The 18077-nt window shown below is 49.0% G+C and overlaps 1 protein-coding gene across 1 annotated transcript in view; it reads left to right on the forward strand.

The window, feature by feature from the left end:
* BSN (bassoon presynaptic cytomatrix protein) overlaps window positions 1-18077 on the forward strand; it is a 181976-nt gene that overhangs the window by 61135 nt on the left and 102764 nt on the right. The window contains exon 3 of the mRNA XM_089689755.1: window positions 9329-10480. Coding sequence (XP_089545881.1) covers window positions 9329-10480 — 1152 coding nt within the window. The remainder of the gene's footprint in view (window positions 1-9328; window positions 10481-18077) is intronic.

Raw genomic sequence — 18077 nt, forward strand, 5'->3', positions numbered from 1 at the left:
GGCATGGTGACTTTCCATAGACACTGGGGTCTGTCCGCCCACATTGGGGTCTGTGCATAGACATTGGGTACTGACTGTAGCCACTGGGGCCCATCCAAAGAAATTGGAGTCTGTCCACCCACATTGAGATCTATCTGTAGACATTGGGCTCTGTCCTTAGACACTGGGGCCCATTTACAGACATTGAGAGCCATCCACGGACATTGGGGGGATGTCCATAGACATTGGTATTTGTCCATAGACACTGGGGTCTGTCCACCCACATTGGGGTCTATCCGTAGACATTGGGTACTGACTGTAGCCACTGGGGTCCATCCAAAGAAATTGGAGTCTGTCCACCCACATTGAGATCCATCTGTAGACATTGGGCTCTGTCCTTAGACACAGGGGCCCATTTACAGTCATTGAGAGCCATCCACGGACATTGGGGGGATGTCCATAGACATTGGTATTTGTCCATAGACACTGGGGTCTGTCCACCCACATTGGGGTCTGTCCGTAGACATTGGGTACTGACTGTAGCCACTGGGGTCCATCTAAAGAAATTGGAGTCTGTCCACCCACATTCAGATCTATCTGTAGACATTGGGCTCTGTCCTTAGACACAGGGGCCCATTTACAGACATTGAGAGCCATCCACGGACATTGGGGGGATGTCCATAGACATTGGTATTTGTCCATAGACACTGGGGTCTGTCTACCCACATAGAGGTCTATTCGTAGACATTTGGGACTATAGACATTGGTGACTATCCATAGACACAGGGGTCTGTCCACCCACATTGCGGTTTATTCGTAGACATTGGGTACTGGCTGTAGTCATTGTGGTCTATCCATAGAAAGTGGAGTCTGTATACCCACATTGAGCTCTATCTGTAGACTTTGGACTTTGTAGACCTTGGGGCCTATTCAAAGACATTGAGATCCATCCAAAGACACTGGGGTCTGTCCATTGACATTGGGTCTGTTCATTGACTTTTGGGTGTGTCCATAGACAGTGAGGTCCATCCATAGATGTCAAGATTTTTCTATAGATGTTGAGTCTGTCCATAAACATTGGGGACTATCTTTAAACATTGGGGTCTGTTCATTGACATTGAGATTCATCCAGTAAAAGGAACCGCACTTCCAACACAGATATAATTTCCCACTATGCATCTCTACGACACATCACAAGTGCATTTTCAATGATTTTCCATATGGTTTGGTTAGCTGCAGTTACGCTGGCTGATCTTCAGATATTCCCAAATCCTTCAAGCTCATAGCAACAAAAGCTCCTGAACAGACAGAGGACATCTATTGTGTGCGCTGACAGAAAATTCTATTTTCAGAAGTCTGACATTGTAGCCAGATGTAGGAAACAGCATGCAGCATCCTCAGCATCATGTACGCAGTATGGGGGGTGAAATCTCTGAGGACGGGGACAGTTACTGACTTATGAGGAAATCCATAGCATAAACTCCCTCTGATATTTATTCTGATTCTGTGTTTTGTGAGTGACAGGTGCTCTTTAGTGTGCCGTATATAGGGAGGATATGGGGCCAGGCCATGGAACACACTGCATGGTCATATGAGCCTTGTGTGGGTGACGACATTGCAGTGTTTGGTGGTACATGGGTTATTACATGGTGGTAAATGAGCCTTTTCAGGTCTAGCGGGATGGGAATTTCTGTAAATGGAAATGTGTAATCTGAGCCGCCATCTTGCAGTCTTTCTGCGGCATTTATTGACGTGACATTGCGGATTTCTTTGGTTATCCATGTTCACGATGACACGTTAACCTTCTGCTGTGATTGGGGTTGTCACATTGGACAGTCATTGTGACCGCATAGTATTAGTGGGGGGGCTTGTGATTGGTTATAGTGATCTGTAACAAATGTGCATCCGGTGCAAACCACATAAACGATTGGAGGGGGATAACCAACCACAATACTCCTAATAATGCACTCTAGAGACTTCCGCAGCCTTTGCTGCTGTTCTAAGTGCCCCCGATGGAACTGATTGGCTCCTGAATTACAAATGTATGGGCAATAGTTGTAATGGGGAGATTTCCTGCAGTAGTTTGTGTCTATGCCCCTCCCACTATGGTGAGATTTCCTGCAGTAGTCTGTGTCTATGCCCCTCCCACTATGGTGAGATTTCCCGCAGTAGTCTGTGTCTATGCCCCTCCCACTATGGTGAGATTTCCTGCAGTAGTTTGTGTCTTTGCCCCTCCCACTATGGTGAGATTTCCCGCAGTAGTTTGTGTCTATGCCCCTCCCACTATGGTGAGATTTCCCGCAGTAGTTTGTGTCTATGCCCCTCCCACTATGGTGAGATTTCCCGCAGTAGTTGGTGTCTATGCCCCTCCCACTATGGTGAGATTTCCTGCAGTAGTTTGTGTCTCTGCCCCTCCCACTATGGTGAGATTTCCCGCAGTAGTTTGTGTCTACGCTCCTCCCACTATGGGGAGATTTCCTGCAGTAGTTTGTGTCTATGCCCCTCCCACAATGAGATTTCCTGCAGTAGTTTGTGTCTATGCCCCTCCCACAATGAGATTTCCCCCAGTTTGTGTCTCTGCCCCTCCCACAATGGTGGGATTCCTCTGCAGTAGTTTGTGTCTATGCCCCTCCCACAATGAGGAGATTTTCCCCAGTTTGTGTATCTGCCCCTCCCACAATGGTGGGATTCCCCTGCAGTAGTTTGTCTCTGCCCCTCCCACAATGGTGGGATTCCTCTGCAGTAGTTTGTGTCTCTGCCCCTCCCACAATGGTGGGATTCCCCTGCAGTAGTCTGTGTCTCTGCCCCTCCCACAATGGTGGGATTCCCCTGCAGTAGTCTGTGTCTCTGCCCCTCCCACAATTGGGAGATTTATCCCCAGTAGTTTGTGTCTCTGCCCCTCCCACAATGGTGGGATTCCCCTGCAGTAGTTTGTGTCTCTGCCCCTCCCACAATGGGGAGATTTATCCCCAGTAGTTTGTGTCTCTGCCTCTCCCACAATGAGATTTCCCTGGAGTAGTTTGTGTCTCTGCCCCTCCCACAATGGTGGGATTCCCCTGCAGTAGTTTGTGTCTCTGCCCCTCCCACAATGGTGGGATTCCCCTGCGGTAGTCTGTGTCTCTGCCCCTCCCACAATGGTGGGATTCCCCTGCGGTAGTCTGTGTCTCTGCCCCTCCCACAATGGTGGGATTCCCCTGCGGTAGTCTGTGTCTCTGCCCTTCTCACAATGGTGGGATTCCCCTGTAGTAGTCTGTGTCTCTGCCCCTCCCACAATGAGAAGATTCCCTTGCAGTAGTCTGTGTCTCTGTCCCTCCCACAATGGTAGGATTCCCCTGCAGTAGTCTGTGTCTCTGCCCCTCCCACCATGCTGATGTTTTTTCGCAGTACGTTTGGTGTCCCTGGCAGGGACTGTACAGTTCTTCATTCTACGCCGTAATCCAGGATGACTCCTCCGGTAACAATATGATGTCAGATCTGTGACCAGAGCGGCCAGATTCTATACATGACTTGGTAGATGTGTTCTGTGTATCATTGCGCGGTGTGCGAGGGATGCCGATTATCCCGTAAACTGTATTATATGTCAATATTTGTGCCGGCGCGGTGTGTCCCGGGGACTCCGGCAATCACAGCCGCCTTCCATCCGCACAGCCGCTTTAATTAACTTAATTCAGACATTATTGTGTCACAGAGAGTCTCCCGGGGGGCAAATATTTCATGTATCAACAGAATGCGGCGGAGAGTTCAGAGCGGAGAGGAATATCACACCGGCGCGGTGGCAGCGCATCTCACCCCCCCCATCGCAATCTGCCCCCCCATCGCAATCTTACCCCCCCCCATCGCAATCTGACCCCCTCCCCCTTCAAAGTGTTAGGGTCAAAGGGTAAGTTCACCTTTCACCTGCATCCAGAGGCGGACTGACTATTTGGAAACTCAGGCTCTGCCCAAGGGCACGAGGTCAGTAGGGGGCCCCATGAGATGCCCCTGGTACCTTTTTCATAGGCTTTTTTGAATTTAGGCAAGGACACAGGGCCCCATGATCCCCTATTGCCAGGGGGGCCCCCATGAGTTGTCAGTCTGCCCCTGCCTGCATCTCTGATTGAAGTTGGATAATGCCCTTGCTATAGGTGTAGGCCATTTACATACCTCCCGAAGCCTGGCCAACAGGGGTGGCATCCCTCCTTCCTGCCTTGTTGCTAGCATGTTGCTAAGACACTCCCAGCAGCTACTGGTCAACCCCAGCATTCCAAGAGGGAGTAGCATCCATCTGCCCTTAGTTCAGACATGCAGGCAAGATGGCGTGCTTAGCTGAGGAAACCCCTCCAACTTTATTATAGAGCCACACTGTCAGGGATCGCGGCTCCGTGGTCCACGATCGCGGCTCTGTCCCCCGCGCATGCGCATTGGCGGCAGATTGCGCCGGCACACAGGCACTATGTCCCGGCAAGCCGCGGCTGACAGGACGCCGCGCATGCGCAGTAGGTGCCGGGGGCGCGCCTCAGGCGTCCAATGACAGCCGGGGGCGCGTCCTAGCCGGCCAATGACAGTGCAGGGCGCACTATTTAAAGATGCCCTGCACTGTCACAGATTGCCGCAAGGTCTTCCTGTGATCCTGAGTTCCTGCACCTGTCTAGTGACCCTGATTGACCCTGACTACGCTGCCTGCCCCTGTGATTGACCCGGATTGTCCTGACTACTCTGCCTGCTCCTGCGTTTGACCCGGATTGCCCTGACCATTCTACGGATTGACTTCCCTGCTGACCCTGCGTGTGACCCGACTACTCTTCGCCTACCGATTCTGTACCCCGCTTACCCTCACGGGCCAACGATCCGTTACTACCCTGCTGGGGCCGCCATCCTCTTCATATCTGGCTCTCCCGGTACCTGTCCCCAAAGGTCTCCTCAGCCACTGGTGGGCCTGCTCGGAGGTCGTGACCTGGCCCGGGACTGTTTCAAGTCCATCCCCACCATCAGGGGCTCTGGTGAAAGCACAGCCCGGGCTTAGACCCCACGCTCTGAGTAGGTCTGTCAGTTGGCAGCCTGAGGCACCACCTGGCGGATCATAACACACACAGTTTGTTTTTATCTACAGGCTCCCCTTACCTGCATAGGCCCAGATGGGGCTTCCCTCCTTCCTGCCTTGTTGCTAGGATGTTGCTAAGACAACTCTCAGCTGTTACTGCTCACCCCCCACCATCACAGAAGGGAGTTCTCAAACCTCTGCACATGTGTGATCCACTATCTCCTCCATCACAGCATTGTTGAGCTCAAAGCTACTGTGACAGGGGAGAGAGAGAGCACATGTGAGGGGGTTTTAAACAGCTGGGAATGTCTTAGCAACATCCTAGCAACAAGGTAGGATGGGATGATGCAATCTTGGGGAGTTTTTCAGACATGCTTAGGGAGGTATGGAAATGGCTGATACCTATAGCAAGGGCATTGTTTAACTTGGCTCAGTTTGTGTTTATCTACAGCAAAGTTTCTCAGCTAGGGTTCCTCCAGAGGTTGCTAGGGGTTCTTTGAGCAATGACCAGTTTCTGCCTCTCAGATAGGTTCCCATTGGCACCATTGATCTTTTTGGCTCTGTAAGGGGGTAATTCTTCTCACTGACAACCAATGTAAGGGACATTCTTCCCACTGACCTCCAATGTAAGGGACATTCTTCCCACTGACCCCCAATGTAAGGGACATTCTTCCCACTGACCACCAATGTAAGGAGCATTCTTCCCACTGACCCCCAATGTAAGGGACATTCTTCCCACTGACCACCAATGTAAGGGACATTCTTCCCACTGACCCCCAATGTAAGGGACATTCTTCCCACTGACCACCAATGTAAGGAGCATTCTTCCCACTGACCCCCAATGTAAGGGACATTCTTCCCACTGACCACCAATGTAAGGAGCATTCTTCCCACTGATCACCAATGTAAGGAGCATTCTTCCCACTGACCTCCAATGTAAGGGACATTCTTCCACTGATCACCAATGTAAGAGACATTCTTCCCACTGACCACCAATGTAAGGGACATTCTTCCCACTGACCTCCAATGTAAGGGGCATTCTTCCCACTGACCTCCAATGTAAAGGGCATTCTTCCCACTGACCCCCAATGTAAGGGACATTCTTCCCACTGACCTCCAATGTAAAGGGCATTCTTCCCACTGACCTCCAATGTAAGGGACATTCTTCCCACTGACCACCAATGTAAGGGACATTCTTCCCACTGATCACCAATTTAAGGGACATTCTTCCCACTGACCACCAATGTAAGGGACATTCTTCCCACTGACCTCCAATGTAAGGGGCATTCTTCCCACTGACCACCAATGTAAGGGACATTCTTCCCACTGACCCCCAATGTAAGGGACATTCTTCCCACTGACCCCCAATGTATGGGACATTCTTCCCACTGACCCCCAATGTAAGGGACATTCTTCCCACTGACCCCCCAATGTAAGGGACATTCTTCCCACTGATCACCAATGTAAGGGACATTCTTCCCACTGATCACCAATGTAAGGGACATTCTTCCCACTGACCACCAATGTAAGGGGCATTCTTCCCACTGACCCCCAATGTAAGGGACATTCTTCCCACTGATCACCAATGTAAGGGACATTCTTCCCACTGATCACCAATGTAAGGGACATTCTTCCCACTGACCCCCAATGTAAGGGACATTCTTCCCACTGACCACCAATGTAAGGGGCATTCTTCCCACTGACCCCCAATGTAAGGGACATTCTTCCCACTGACCACCAATGTAAGGAGCATTCTTCCCACTGACCACCAATGTAAGGGGCATTCTTCCCACTGACCATCACACTAATGTATCATGAGTTGTAGATATGGCCATTCTTATCAGGGGTTTCCTGAGCCAGGAAAGATCTTTCAAGGGTACCTCTGTGTTAAAAAGGCTGAGAAAGGCTGATCTACAGGCACCCTTTACCCACATAGGCCGGTGTTTGTTAAAGGTGAACTAACCCTTTAAGCCAGGGCTCGACAGATCCCAGGTGCCAGGTCGCCAATGCGTCTTGGCGTCTGGGTTCACACACTGCCTCCCATTGACTTCAATGCAAAATCGTGTCCCATAGACTTCAGTGCAAAATCGTGTCCTTTAGACTTCAATGCAAAATCGCCTCCCATAGACTTTAATGAAAAAACGCCTCCCATAGACTTTATTGCAAAAATGCCCTCCATTCACTTCAGTGTGAAAACTCCTGTCAATAGCAATCCTATGTGAAACACTTATCTTCGCATGCCACTCTATTACTTTCGAGTCTGGAACGCACCGGTACAAACCCACACAGGATCCTTTTTGTAATGGCACTCAAAACACAATGTGTGTGGATTGCATCCGTGTTGACCACCTCAAAAGAAGCGCATAAAATCCAACCTGTGATGTGAGTCTGGGAGTTTGAAAACGCCTCCAGAATCGCATCTGTGTGAACCAGGGCGGCTCCATTCACACCCGGACGTTTTGGGATTGCGACAGAATCGCCGCAATCTCAAAATGTGGGTTCAAGTGCCATTATTTTCAATACTTTTACCCAATATAGTGTATGTAAGCATGTACAGTACATTCACCGGCCACTTTATTAGGTCCACCTGTTCAGTAACACAAATTTCTAATCAGCCAATCACCTGGCAGCAACTCAATGCATTTAGGCATGGTCAAGGCGACTTGTCTGGGGGAACCACCTCTTTAACCAGTCCGGTGTAGCGTACCAACGCATTAACAATTTGTAGGAGGTTTCTGGAGTCCTGGTGCTAATGGAACATTTGTGAGCAAACGATACACATATCTATGTTGTTTTTATTATATTTTTTGTTCATTTTATTTTATTTATTTCAGGTACTTATATAGCGCCATCAATTTACGCAGCGCTTTACATATATATTGTACATTCACATCAGTCCCTAACCCTCAAGGAGCGTACAATCTAAGGTCCCTAACCCTCAAGGGGCGTACAATCGAAGGTCCCTAACCCTCAAGGGGCGTACAATCTTAGGTCCCTAACCCTCAAGGGGCGTATAATCTAAGGTCCCTAACCCTCAAGGGGCGTACAATCTAAGGTCCCTAACCCTCAAGGGGCGTACAATCTTAGGTCCCTAACCCTCAAGGGGCGTACAATCTAAGGTCCCTAACCCTCAAGGGGCGTACAAACTAAGGTCCCTAACCCTCAAGGGGCGTACAATCTAAGGTCCCTAACCCTCAAGGGGCGTACAATCTAAGGTCCCTAACCCTCAAGGGGCGTACAATCTAAGGTCCCTAACCCTCAAGGGGCGTACAATCTAAGGTCCCTAACCCTCAAGGGGCGTACAATCTAAGGTCCCTAACCCTCAAGGGGCGTACAATCTAAGGTCCCTAACCCTCAAGGGGCGTATAATCTAAGGTCCCTAACCCTCAAGGAGCGTACAATCTAAGGTCCCTAACTCACATTCATACATACACATACTAGGGACAATTTAGACAGGAGCCAATTCACCTACCAGCATGTCTTTGGAGTGTGGGAGGAAACCGGAGTACCCAGAGAAAACGCCTGCAGGCACAGGGAGAACATGCAAACTCCAGGCAGGTGGTGCCGTGGTCAGGATTCGAACCAACGACCCGAGTACTGCCAGGTGGAAGTGTTAACCATTTAGCCACTGTGCTGCCCAGCCTCTTATATCTAGAAAGCCCTTGGCAGGGTAGGAATAATGTCACATGACCAGCAGACCAGATCTGTCTTGGATTGATCATTCATTGGTTCAGCATTCACTGAATGGCAAGCTAAATTAGCAACATGGGGAGGGCAGATTTGAGTTCTTTATGGGAAAAAACATTCTAATTATGCTTTATCCATTTCAGTTACTCTGCAAAGGTTGGGAAAGCAGTATAGATCGTTGGGGCAGAACATCACTGTTGTGCTTAGGACCTATTGGGAAGGACCTGATGTTCTCTTTGTTAAAGGACGGGTCCAGGGGTGGACTGACAACTCATGGGGCCCTCCGGGCAATAGGGGATCATGGGGCCCCTGTGTCCTTGCCCAAACTCAAAAAAAGCCTATGAAAAAGGTACCAGGGGCATCTCATGGGGCCCCCTACTATGGCCCTTGGGCAGTGCCCAAGTTTCCAAATGGTCAGTCCGCCCCTGGACGGGTCAACATAAGCTTCCACTACAGCAGGAAAGACGTATGGAAGGCCCTCAGTCTCCGCCGCTACACTCAAGGACTCCGTTTCAGCCTTCAGTCTTTGCTAGTTGCTGCTATCTTCCACCCACAATCATTTTCTCTGATAGGCTAAGTAAGAAGCATAGCATGGATCCTCAGACTTGGAGGGTGGCTAACTCTTCTGTGTTCTCTCCACAGGTGAAAGAATGGCTGTGCCTGAACTGCCAGATGCAGAGGGCTCTGGGGATGGATATGAAAACTGCAACAAGATCAAAGAGTCAACAGCAACTGCACTCTCCTCTGTCTCCGTCTCAATCTCCAGCCAAACAAGCGAAACCTACCATGTCCCAGTCACTCCATCAGCTACCGCTGTCCCATTCCCCACCGCAGTCCCGTTCACAGCCCCCTTCGCAGCCCCAACTGCAGCATCATATGCAACCCCAAAAGCTTCAGCAGCCGCAAACTCCACTTCAGCAGCCGCAAACCCCACCACAGCACCGCACTCAGCTACACTCCCAGCAACAGGGACCTCCGCCGGCTCAGTCTCATGATCCCATTCTCAGTGGTCTTCAGCAAAAGTCTCCCTATTCACAAGTACAGCAAAAACCACATGCGCAGAATATCCCACTCTCCCAAACCCAACAACAAATGCACCACAAGCCCCAAACTGCACACCAGTCCCAGATGAGAAGTGTGTCAGAGTCTTCTCTGGGGACCATGCCGATGGAAAGCCTTCACAGTTCAACTATGTCAAGTCAGCAAGGAAAACCTCAGCCCATCCACGCAAGAGAACAAATCAGCCAAGGACACCCAAAACCAACTGGCCCCCAGGACATTCTGAGGGGGTCTCAGCAACCTCAGATGAAACCATCACCGGCAGAGCAGAGAAAAACTCCAGGAAGTTCTCCAGCAAAAACCCCTGCTGCTCCCTCCCATGGGCCCCAGGATCAAAGCCAGGAGGGGCTCACTGGTAAACTGTTTGGCTTTGGAGCCTCCCTCCTGAACCAGGCAAGCACGCTCATCTCTGTCCCTGAAACCACCCCGCAGAGCCAGGCGTCCCCTAGCAAAGTGTCTCCAAAAATCGTCTTTAGTGATGCCAGCAAGGACATTGGCACGAAAGGCCAGGGACCAGCTTCTACCATACCTAGCAGAACAGAGAGCTCCCCTCTTCACAAGCCGGGGAAGATTGACTACGTCAAGCCAAAGGAAGTGCCGAAAGTCATGTGCCCATTGTGTAAAACAGAACTTAATGTGGGATCCGCTGAGCCCGCCAATTACAACAGCTGTACATCGTGTAAAAAACAAGTGTGCAATATGTGTGGCTTCAACCCAACTCCTCACTTGCTGGAGGTAGGACCCCACTTAATTCTTCAGTCGCTGCTTATGTTATGCTATGTTTGTATCATCAAAGGAATACCGGGGTTGGGGATGTCCTGGAAATGCTAGGTGCCTGGCTGGTATGCTTATCTTCTGGCTCCAATGTTTTCTGAGCCACTGACCTGGATGGAACAAGTATGGAGGTTAGGAAAGTTGGAGAAAAGTCAGAACTTCTTATCTACTGATTTGTTTCAGGTTAATTAATCAAAAATTTAAAGCCGATGGGTCTTTGATGGTGAGCATTGACATCCTCAGTGTGTCTTTGGAGAATTGGGGTCATGACAGCCAGGCAACTAACATTTTCAGAGGTCGGCAATGATGTACTCCTTGTTTCTTTAGTGGATTGAGGGTCATGACAACTAGGCAACTAACATTTTCAGATGCCAGTAATGATATCCTCCTTGTTTCTTTAGAGGATTTAGGGTCATCATAACAACTAGGCAATTAATATTTTTGGAGGTTGGCAATGATGTACTCCTTGTTTCTTTAGTGGATTAAGGGTCATCGTGACATCTTGGCAAATTATATTTTCACAGGTCAGCAATGAGGTCCTCCATGTTTCTTTGAAGGATTGAGGGTCATCATGATAACTAGGCAACTCATATTTTTGGAGGTCGGCAATGATGTCCTCCTTGTTTCTTTAGTGGATTGAGGGTCATCATGACAACTAGGCAACTAATATTTTCAGAGGTCGGCAATGATGTCCTCCTTGTTTCTTTAGTGGATTGAGGGTCATCGTAATATCTAGGCAACTGATATTTTCACAGGTCAGCAATGAGGTCCTCCATGTTTCTTTGGAGGATTGAGGGTCATCATGACAGCTAGGCAACTAAAATGTTCAGAGGTCAACAATAATGTCCTCCATATGTCTTTGGAGGATTACGTCATGACAACCAGGCAACTAACATTTTCAGAGGTCCTTCACATTTCAAGCTGGGCTGGTTCAGTCTGAGGAAATCTGGTGGAGAAATTGGGAACACCTGAACTAACTATTCCCAGGTACTGCCATGGCAAGGTCTTTCTCACTGCCCTTGCTGATCATCATAGTGGTTGCAGCAGGAGGAGTTAAACTTTTCTTGCTGTAACAAGTGAAATAAGACTCCATAAGTTGATGGAAACACAAAGATGATCTATGTGCAACCTTGAACAATAAAATAAACCATTTCAGGGTATTTAGTAACACTGGAGCACTCAGAATCTGGTGCAACTGTGCATGGCAGTCAGTCAGGTTCCTACTTCAACTTGTTCAGTTAAGCTTTGGCAATAAAACCTGGAAGCTGACTGGTTTCTATGCAGAGCTGCACCAGATTTTGCACTGTCCAATTTTAGTAAATACCCTCAATATATAGTTCAGCTGAATTATGTACACCCATAACCAAAATATCAGTTTTAGCTGGAGTGGCCGTTTACATTTCTTGCTTAAGTACTTTGAAGATAATTGTCATACAGTCCAGTCATGAAGACAGTAATGGCGAAAAAGGAATATTATTTACAGTCCAGTCATGGATACGGTGAAGGTGGAAGTAGAGTTAATGGTTTATAGGCACAAACATGTCTGAAGATAGCAACCGGATCGTCTTCTTCATCTACGCTCATCAGCCACTTTATTAGGTATACCTAGCGAGTGCCAAGAAAATCTCCCCAACACCATTACACCACCACCACCAGCCTGAACCATGGATACAAGGTACAAGGCAGGATGGATCCATACTTTCATGTTGATTACCCCAAATTCTGACCCTACCATCTGAATGTCGCAGCAACCAGTCTGTCTATTCTCCTCTGACCTCCAATATCACCAAGACATTTTCCTCCACACAACTGCTGCTCACTGGATATTTTCTCTTTTTTTTCGGACCATTCTCTGTAAACCCTAGAGATGGTTGTGCGTGAAAATCCAAGTAGATCAGCAGTTTTTGAAATACTCAGACCAGCCCGTCTGGCACCAACAACCATGACATCTTCAAAGTCACTTAAACCCCCTTTCTTCCCCATTCTGATGCTCGGTTTGAACTTCGCCAAGTCATCTCCACTACGTCTACATGCCTGAATGCACTGAGTTGTTGCCATGTGATTGGCTAGTTAGCAATTTGTGTTACCAAGCAATTGAACAGGTGTACCTAATAAAGTGGCCGGTGAGTGTAAAATGTACAGGGAACGGGAAAAGAGAATTTGCTTGGCAACATAAACTGCTCTTCTGAACATGTCGTGAGTGGGTGTGGCTTAGCCCTAAAGTCTAGAAAGTCAAGGCTTTAGTCTGACCCTGAGGAGTCCAATCCCACCACTTATCCAAAGGCTTCCTGCTATGCTTGGGTGAAGGATGGGCCCTTTTGAGTACTCTACAGGGCAAATGCTCACTATTACCTAAATAAGGTTTCCCTTGTTGACCCTGCATGCGCTGCTTTAGTCTGTTCCACAAAAAAGGTGCCGGTACTGTAAATGATGGAGATCATCCCCCTCTCACCACTCTTGATGCAATATCTGTCTCTCTGTTCACAGTTCATACCAAAGTGAAACCATTTTCAGAGGGTCACAAAGTGGAGTCACTTAACAAATTAATAGAAGGCACTTTGAGGTATAATACTCTGGGAGTGGAGGAAAAGAGAGGAGGGTGGGAAAGGAGAGGAGGAGGATAAAAGAGAAGGAGGAGAGAATGGAAGGAGAGGAGAAAAGAACAGAGGAGAAGAGGTATGAAGGAGAAGTGGAGAAGAGGAGTAGATGTTGGGAGTGGAGGAAAGGAGAGGAGGAGGATAAAAGAGGAGGAGTGGAGAGGAGAGAATAGAAGGAGAGGAGAAAAGAACAGAGGAGAAGAGGTATGAAGGAGAAGTGGAGAAGAGGAGTAGAAGTTGGGAGTGGAGGAAAGTAGAGGAGGAGGATAAAAAAGAAGTAGGAGTGGAGAGGAGAGAATGGAAGAAGAGGAGAAAAGAACAGAACAGAGGAGAAGAGTTATGAAGGAGAAGTGGAGAAGAGGAGTAGAAGTTGGGAGTGGAGGAAAGGAGAGGAGGAGGATAAAAGAGAAGGAGGAGTGGAGAGGAGAGAATGGAAGAAGAGGAGAAAAGAACAGGGGAGAAGGGGTAAGAAGGAGAAGAGGAGTAGAAGTTGGGAGTGGAGGAAAGGAGATGATAAAAGAGGAGGAGTGGAGAGGAGAGAATGGAAGAAGAGGAGAAAAGAACAGGGGAGAAGAGGTAAGAAGGAGAAGTGGAGAAGAGGAGTAGAAGTTGGGAGTGGAGGAAAGGAGAGGAGGAGGATAAAAGGGAAGGCGGAGTGGAGAGGAGAGAATGGAAGAGGAGGAGAAAAGAACAGGGGAAAAGAGGTAAGATGGAGAAGAGGAGTAGAAATTTGGAATGGAGGAAAGGAGAGGAGGAGGAGTGGAGAGGAGAGAATGGAAGAAGAGGAGAAAAGAACAGAGGAGAAGAGGTGGTATGAAGAAGTGGAGAAGAGGAGTAGAAGTTGGGAGTGGAGGAAAGGAGAGGAGGAGGATAGAAAAGAGGAATGGAGAGGAGAGAAAGGCGACAAAAGGAAAAAGGGAGAAGAGAGAAGGGGTAGAAGGGGAGGAAAGAGGAGGTGAGCTGTAGAGGAGGAATTAAAAAAAAAAGATAGAGGAGAGAGGGAGGAGGGGAGAAGAACATTGAAGGGGTAGGTGGAGGAGAGGAAGAGAGAGCAGCCCCCCAAATCTAATGTCTCTATGTCTTTAGCAAACATTGCAGACTGGGACTTGTCGGGGCAATAGTAGTCAGTCAAGTTGGAAAACAGAGGTGAAGAAAGCAGGAGGTGAGAAGAGGATAGACGCAGAGAGAATGGAAGGAGGAGGAGAAGGGGAGAAGAGCAGTGGAGGATAGTAGAGAACATTGGTAAAGGAGGAGGAGAGGAGAGAAAGATGAATGAAGAGAAGAAGGTGAGGAGTATAGGTGGGGCAGGGAGAGAGGAGAGGAGCAAGGGTAGAGGCCAGCCTCTCTATGTGATGCCTTCGAATTTTTAGCAGTCACGGCAGAGCGGAGCTTCTCGGATAAATAACAATCAGCCAAGCCGGAACACATTGTGCCGTTGCTGTTGTTGTTCCCTGAGGCCGGTGATCATTACTGCTGTCAGAATGCCTTCTCATGTCCATGGTGGCCCTCAAGATTGGGCCATAGCGGCAATTTTACTGACAGCTGAGAGACCTTACTCTCACCATCTGCTGCAAAGGAAGCCAACAATGGGTCAAAGCTCTCCATATCAGGAGACTAACTTGGCCTGTTGTATCTGAGACTAATGCAGGCCATACACGAGTCGAATTCCAAACAAATTTTCTTTAGAAAATTGGAAATTTTGTGCGATTGTAACCCGATGGTGCCACCATTGATTCCAAAATTCAACCAACCGAGCCTTCAATTTCTCCTCATGTTCCTACAGAAAAGAATTTTCGTGGCCAAGAATTTTCTTTTCTTTCCAGGTCACAGCTTTATATTTCTCGCACGATTCTCCCATCATTGATTCGAAATTCATTCCTTTATGAAAAAAATTTCAAGCTTGCCCGATCACTCAAATTTGATGGTCACATGAAAATCCGCCATTTCTGTGACCCACTAATGGTGCAAAATTCGAACGAAAATTCTTAGAAAAGATTTTCGAAAGAAAATTCTTTTAGATTTCGACCCGTGTATGGCCGGCTTATGTCAGCCAACTGGGTAAGCGGAAGCGTGCTATCCTAGGGATGCGACGATGTGTGTGGAGGTTGCTCATCCAACAGAGTAACGGGTAGCAAAAAAAAAAAAAAATAAATATAAAAATATAATATAGCGTATACAATTGCTAGAAAAGTAATGTTGTGATTGAATGTTATTAAAAAATTTCTGTAAAACGCAATACGGCAACCTGGAGGCATTCTGTACACAGATGGTGCACGTAACGTCCCCAGAATTGTCATTTCCTGCCTGTGTGATTGGCTCGCTGATTTTCCCAGAAGTCCGCACCAGTGGTGGACTGACAACTCATGGGGCCCCTGGGCAATAAGTGATCATGGGACCCCTGTGTCCTTGCCCACACTCAAAGCAAACCCAAAAAAGCCTAAAAAAGGTACCAGGGGTATTTCATGGGGGCCCCTACTGACCCTGGGCCCTCGGGCAGTGCCTGAGTCCTCAATTGGTCAGTCCGCGCCTGGTCCGCACTAACATGCAAGCCAGATTTTGGGCATCCCCTGCAAAAATAAAAAATGTCATTTTTGGTGAGATTCTCCCAAAAGGGAAATCATGTATATCATATATATTTATTTATTGAAATATATTTTGAAATGTATTGAATACGGCCAAAATTGTAGCATTTCAAATATATGTCAATATATTTGGGAAGAATATTTTAAAATGGGCAGCACAGTGGCAAAATGGTTCGTACTTCCGCCAGGCAGCACTAGGGTTGTTGGTTCGAATCCCAACCACAGCACCACCTGCCTGGAGTTTGCATGTTCTCCCTGTGCCTGCGTGGGTTTCCTCTGGATACTCCAGTTTCCTCCCACACTCCAAAGACATGCTGGTAGGCGAATTGTCTCCTGTCTAAATTGGCCCCAGTATGTGTATGTATGAATGTGAGTTAGGGACCTTAGATTGTACGCCCCTTGGGGGCGGGGACTGATGTGAATGTACCAGGGGCGGACTGACAACTCATGGGGCAATAGGGGATCATGGGGCCCCCGTGCCCTTGCCCAAATTCAAAAAAGCCTACGAAAAAGGTACCAGGGGCATCTCATGGGGCCCCCTACTGACCCCGGGCCCTCGGGCAGTGCCCGAGTTTCCAAATGGTCAGTCCGCCCCTGGAATGTACTATATAAGTGCGGCGTAAATTGACGGCACTGTATAAGTACCTGAAATAAATAAATAAAATATATTTCAAATATATTTTTCTTCCTTGTGGGTATGGAAGAATAAATTGGTTGATGCCTCACTGAATCATTTCATTCCTTTGTATTTGGCCTTCTTCTGGATCCTCAGTACTGGGTACAATATTTCGGGTCTTTAGACTGTATGTTTGCTTGCCCAGCCCCCGCAGCAGTTGGCCTGGTGGGGAGGGTGGTGCACTCTGGTTGCTTTGCATGGCGGTAGGGAAGGAGTGCAGCGCTTGGATCTGCACTGATAATCTATGAATTGTGCTTCCATTCAGAGAGTCGCTGTTCTATAATTACTCCGCTCTTCTATTCACGCCATTGTCTCCGGCTGCCACGTGTAGGTGCCACCGCCCCGGCTCTTTGAAGTGGACAGGATGCATCCCGCTGGGCCGTCTTATGACGTTGGGTGGCTTCATTCACCCTCCCGGATTGCAGGGGTGGAAACGGCTCAGAAATCAGTTTTAATTCAAAGCCCTTCAGCAGAGATAATAAAACAATTTTGATTGCAGAAATTTGTATTCGTCTTCCTCCTCCGCACACAATCAGCAGATTGTCACCATCCGGCGCACAAATGAAGACTCAACAATCACACAGATTCTGCAGGAAAGGCTTCTGCCAAATCCCAGCAAACACCCAACAAAATCTCTGCAAATACAAAGTCAGCCTCTATTATTAGGGTGCATCTGGACGGAACAATAAGGCGCCCTGGACCGCCAGGCAGATGCAGCAATCACAGGGGCTGCCACTGATGATGATTGCTGGGGTCAGTTCAAAGGGCCACCATGGGGTGGGGGGGGGGGCACAGAGAGGGGCATAGATAACAATGGCTATGGTCAGTTAACGGGGGCCTTGGTGGAAGGACATAGGGACTGTTATAGATAATGATTGCTGTGGTCAGTCTACAGGGACCACAGTAGGGGGTCACAGGGATTGTTAGAGATAATGATGGTAGGTGTGCAGGGTTGGTGGTGAAAGGATGGTAGGTGTGCGGGGTTGGTGGTGAGGGGATGGTAGGTGTGCGGGGTTGGTGGTGAGGGGATGGTAGGTGTGCGGGGTTGGTGGTGAGGGGATGGTAGGTGTGCGGGTTTGGTGGTGAGGGGATGGTAGGTGTGCGGGGTTGGTGGTGAGGGGATGTAGGTGTGCGGGGTTGGTGGTGAGGGGATGTAGGTGTGCGGGGTTGGTGGTGAGGGGATGGTATGTGCGGGGTTGGCGGTGAGGGGATGGTAGGTGTGCGGGGTTGGCGGTGAGGGGATGGTAGGTGTGCGGGGTTGGCGGTGAGGGGATGGTAGGTGTGCGGGGTTGGCGGTGAGGGGATGGTAGGTGTGCGGGTTTGGCGGTGAGGGGATGGTAGGTGTGCGGGGTTGGCGGTGAGGAGATGGTAGCTGAGGGGATGGTAGGTGTGCAGGGTTGGCGGTGAGGGGATGGTAGGTGTGCGGGGTTGGTGGTGAGGAGATGGTAGGTGAGGGGATGGTAGGTGAGGGGATGGTAGGTGAGGGGATGGTAGGTGTGCGGGGTTGGCGGTGAGGGGATGGTAGGTGTGCGAGGTTGGTGGTGAGGAGATGGTAGGTGAGGGGATGGTAGGTGAGGGGATGGTAGGTGTGCAGGGTTGGCGGTGAGGGGATGGTAGGTGTGCGGGGTTGGCGGTGAGGGGATGGTAGGTGTGCGGGGTTGGCGGTGAGGGGATGGTAGGTGTGCGGGGTTGGCGGTGAGGAG

Source organism: Staurois parvus, unplaced genomic scaffold, assembly GCF_062004578.1.
Source record: "Staurois parvus isolate SC_StPar_1 unplaced genomic scaffold, SC_StPar_1.0 ptg000496l, whole genome shotgun sequence".
In the NCBI taxonomy this organism is placed as follows: domain Eukaryota; kingdom Metazoa; phylum Chordata; class Amphibia; order Anura; family Ranidae; genus Staurois; species Staurois parvus.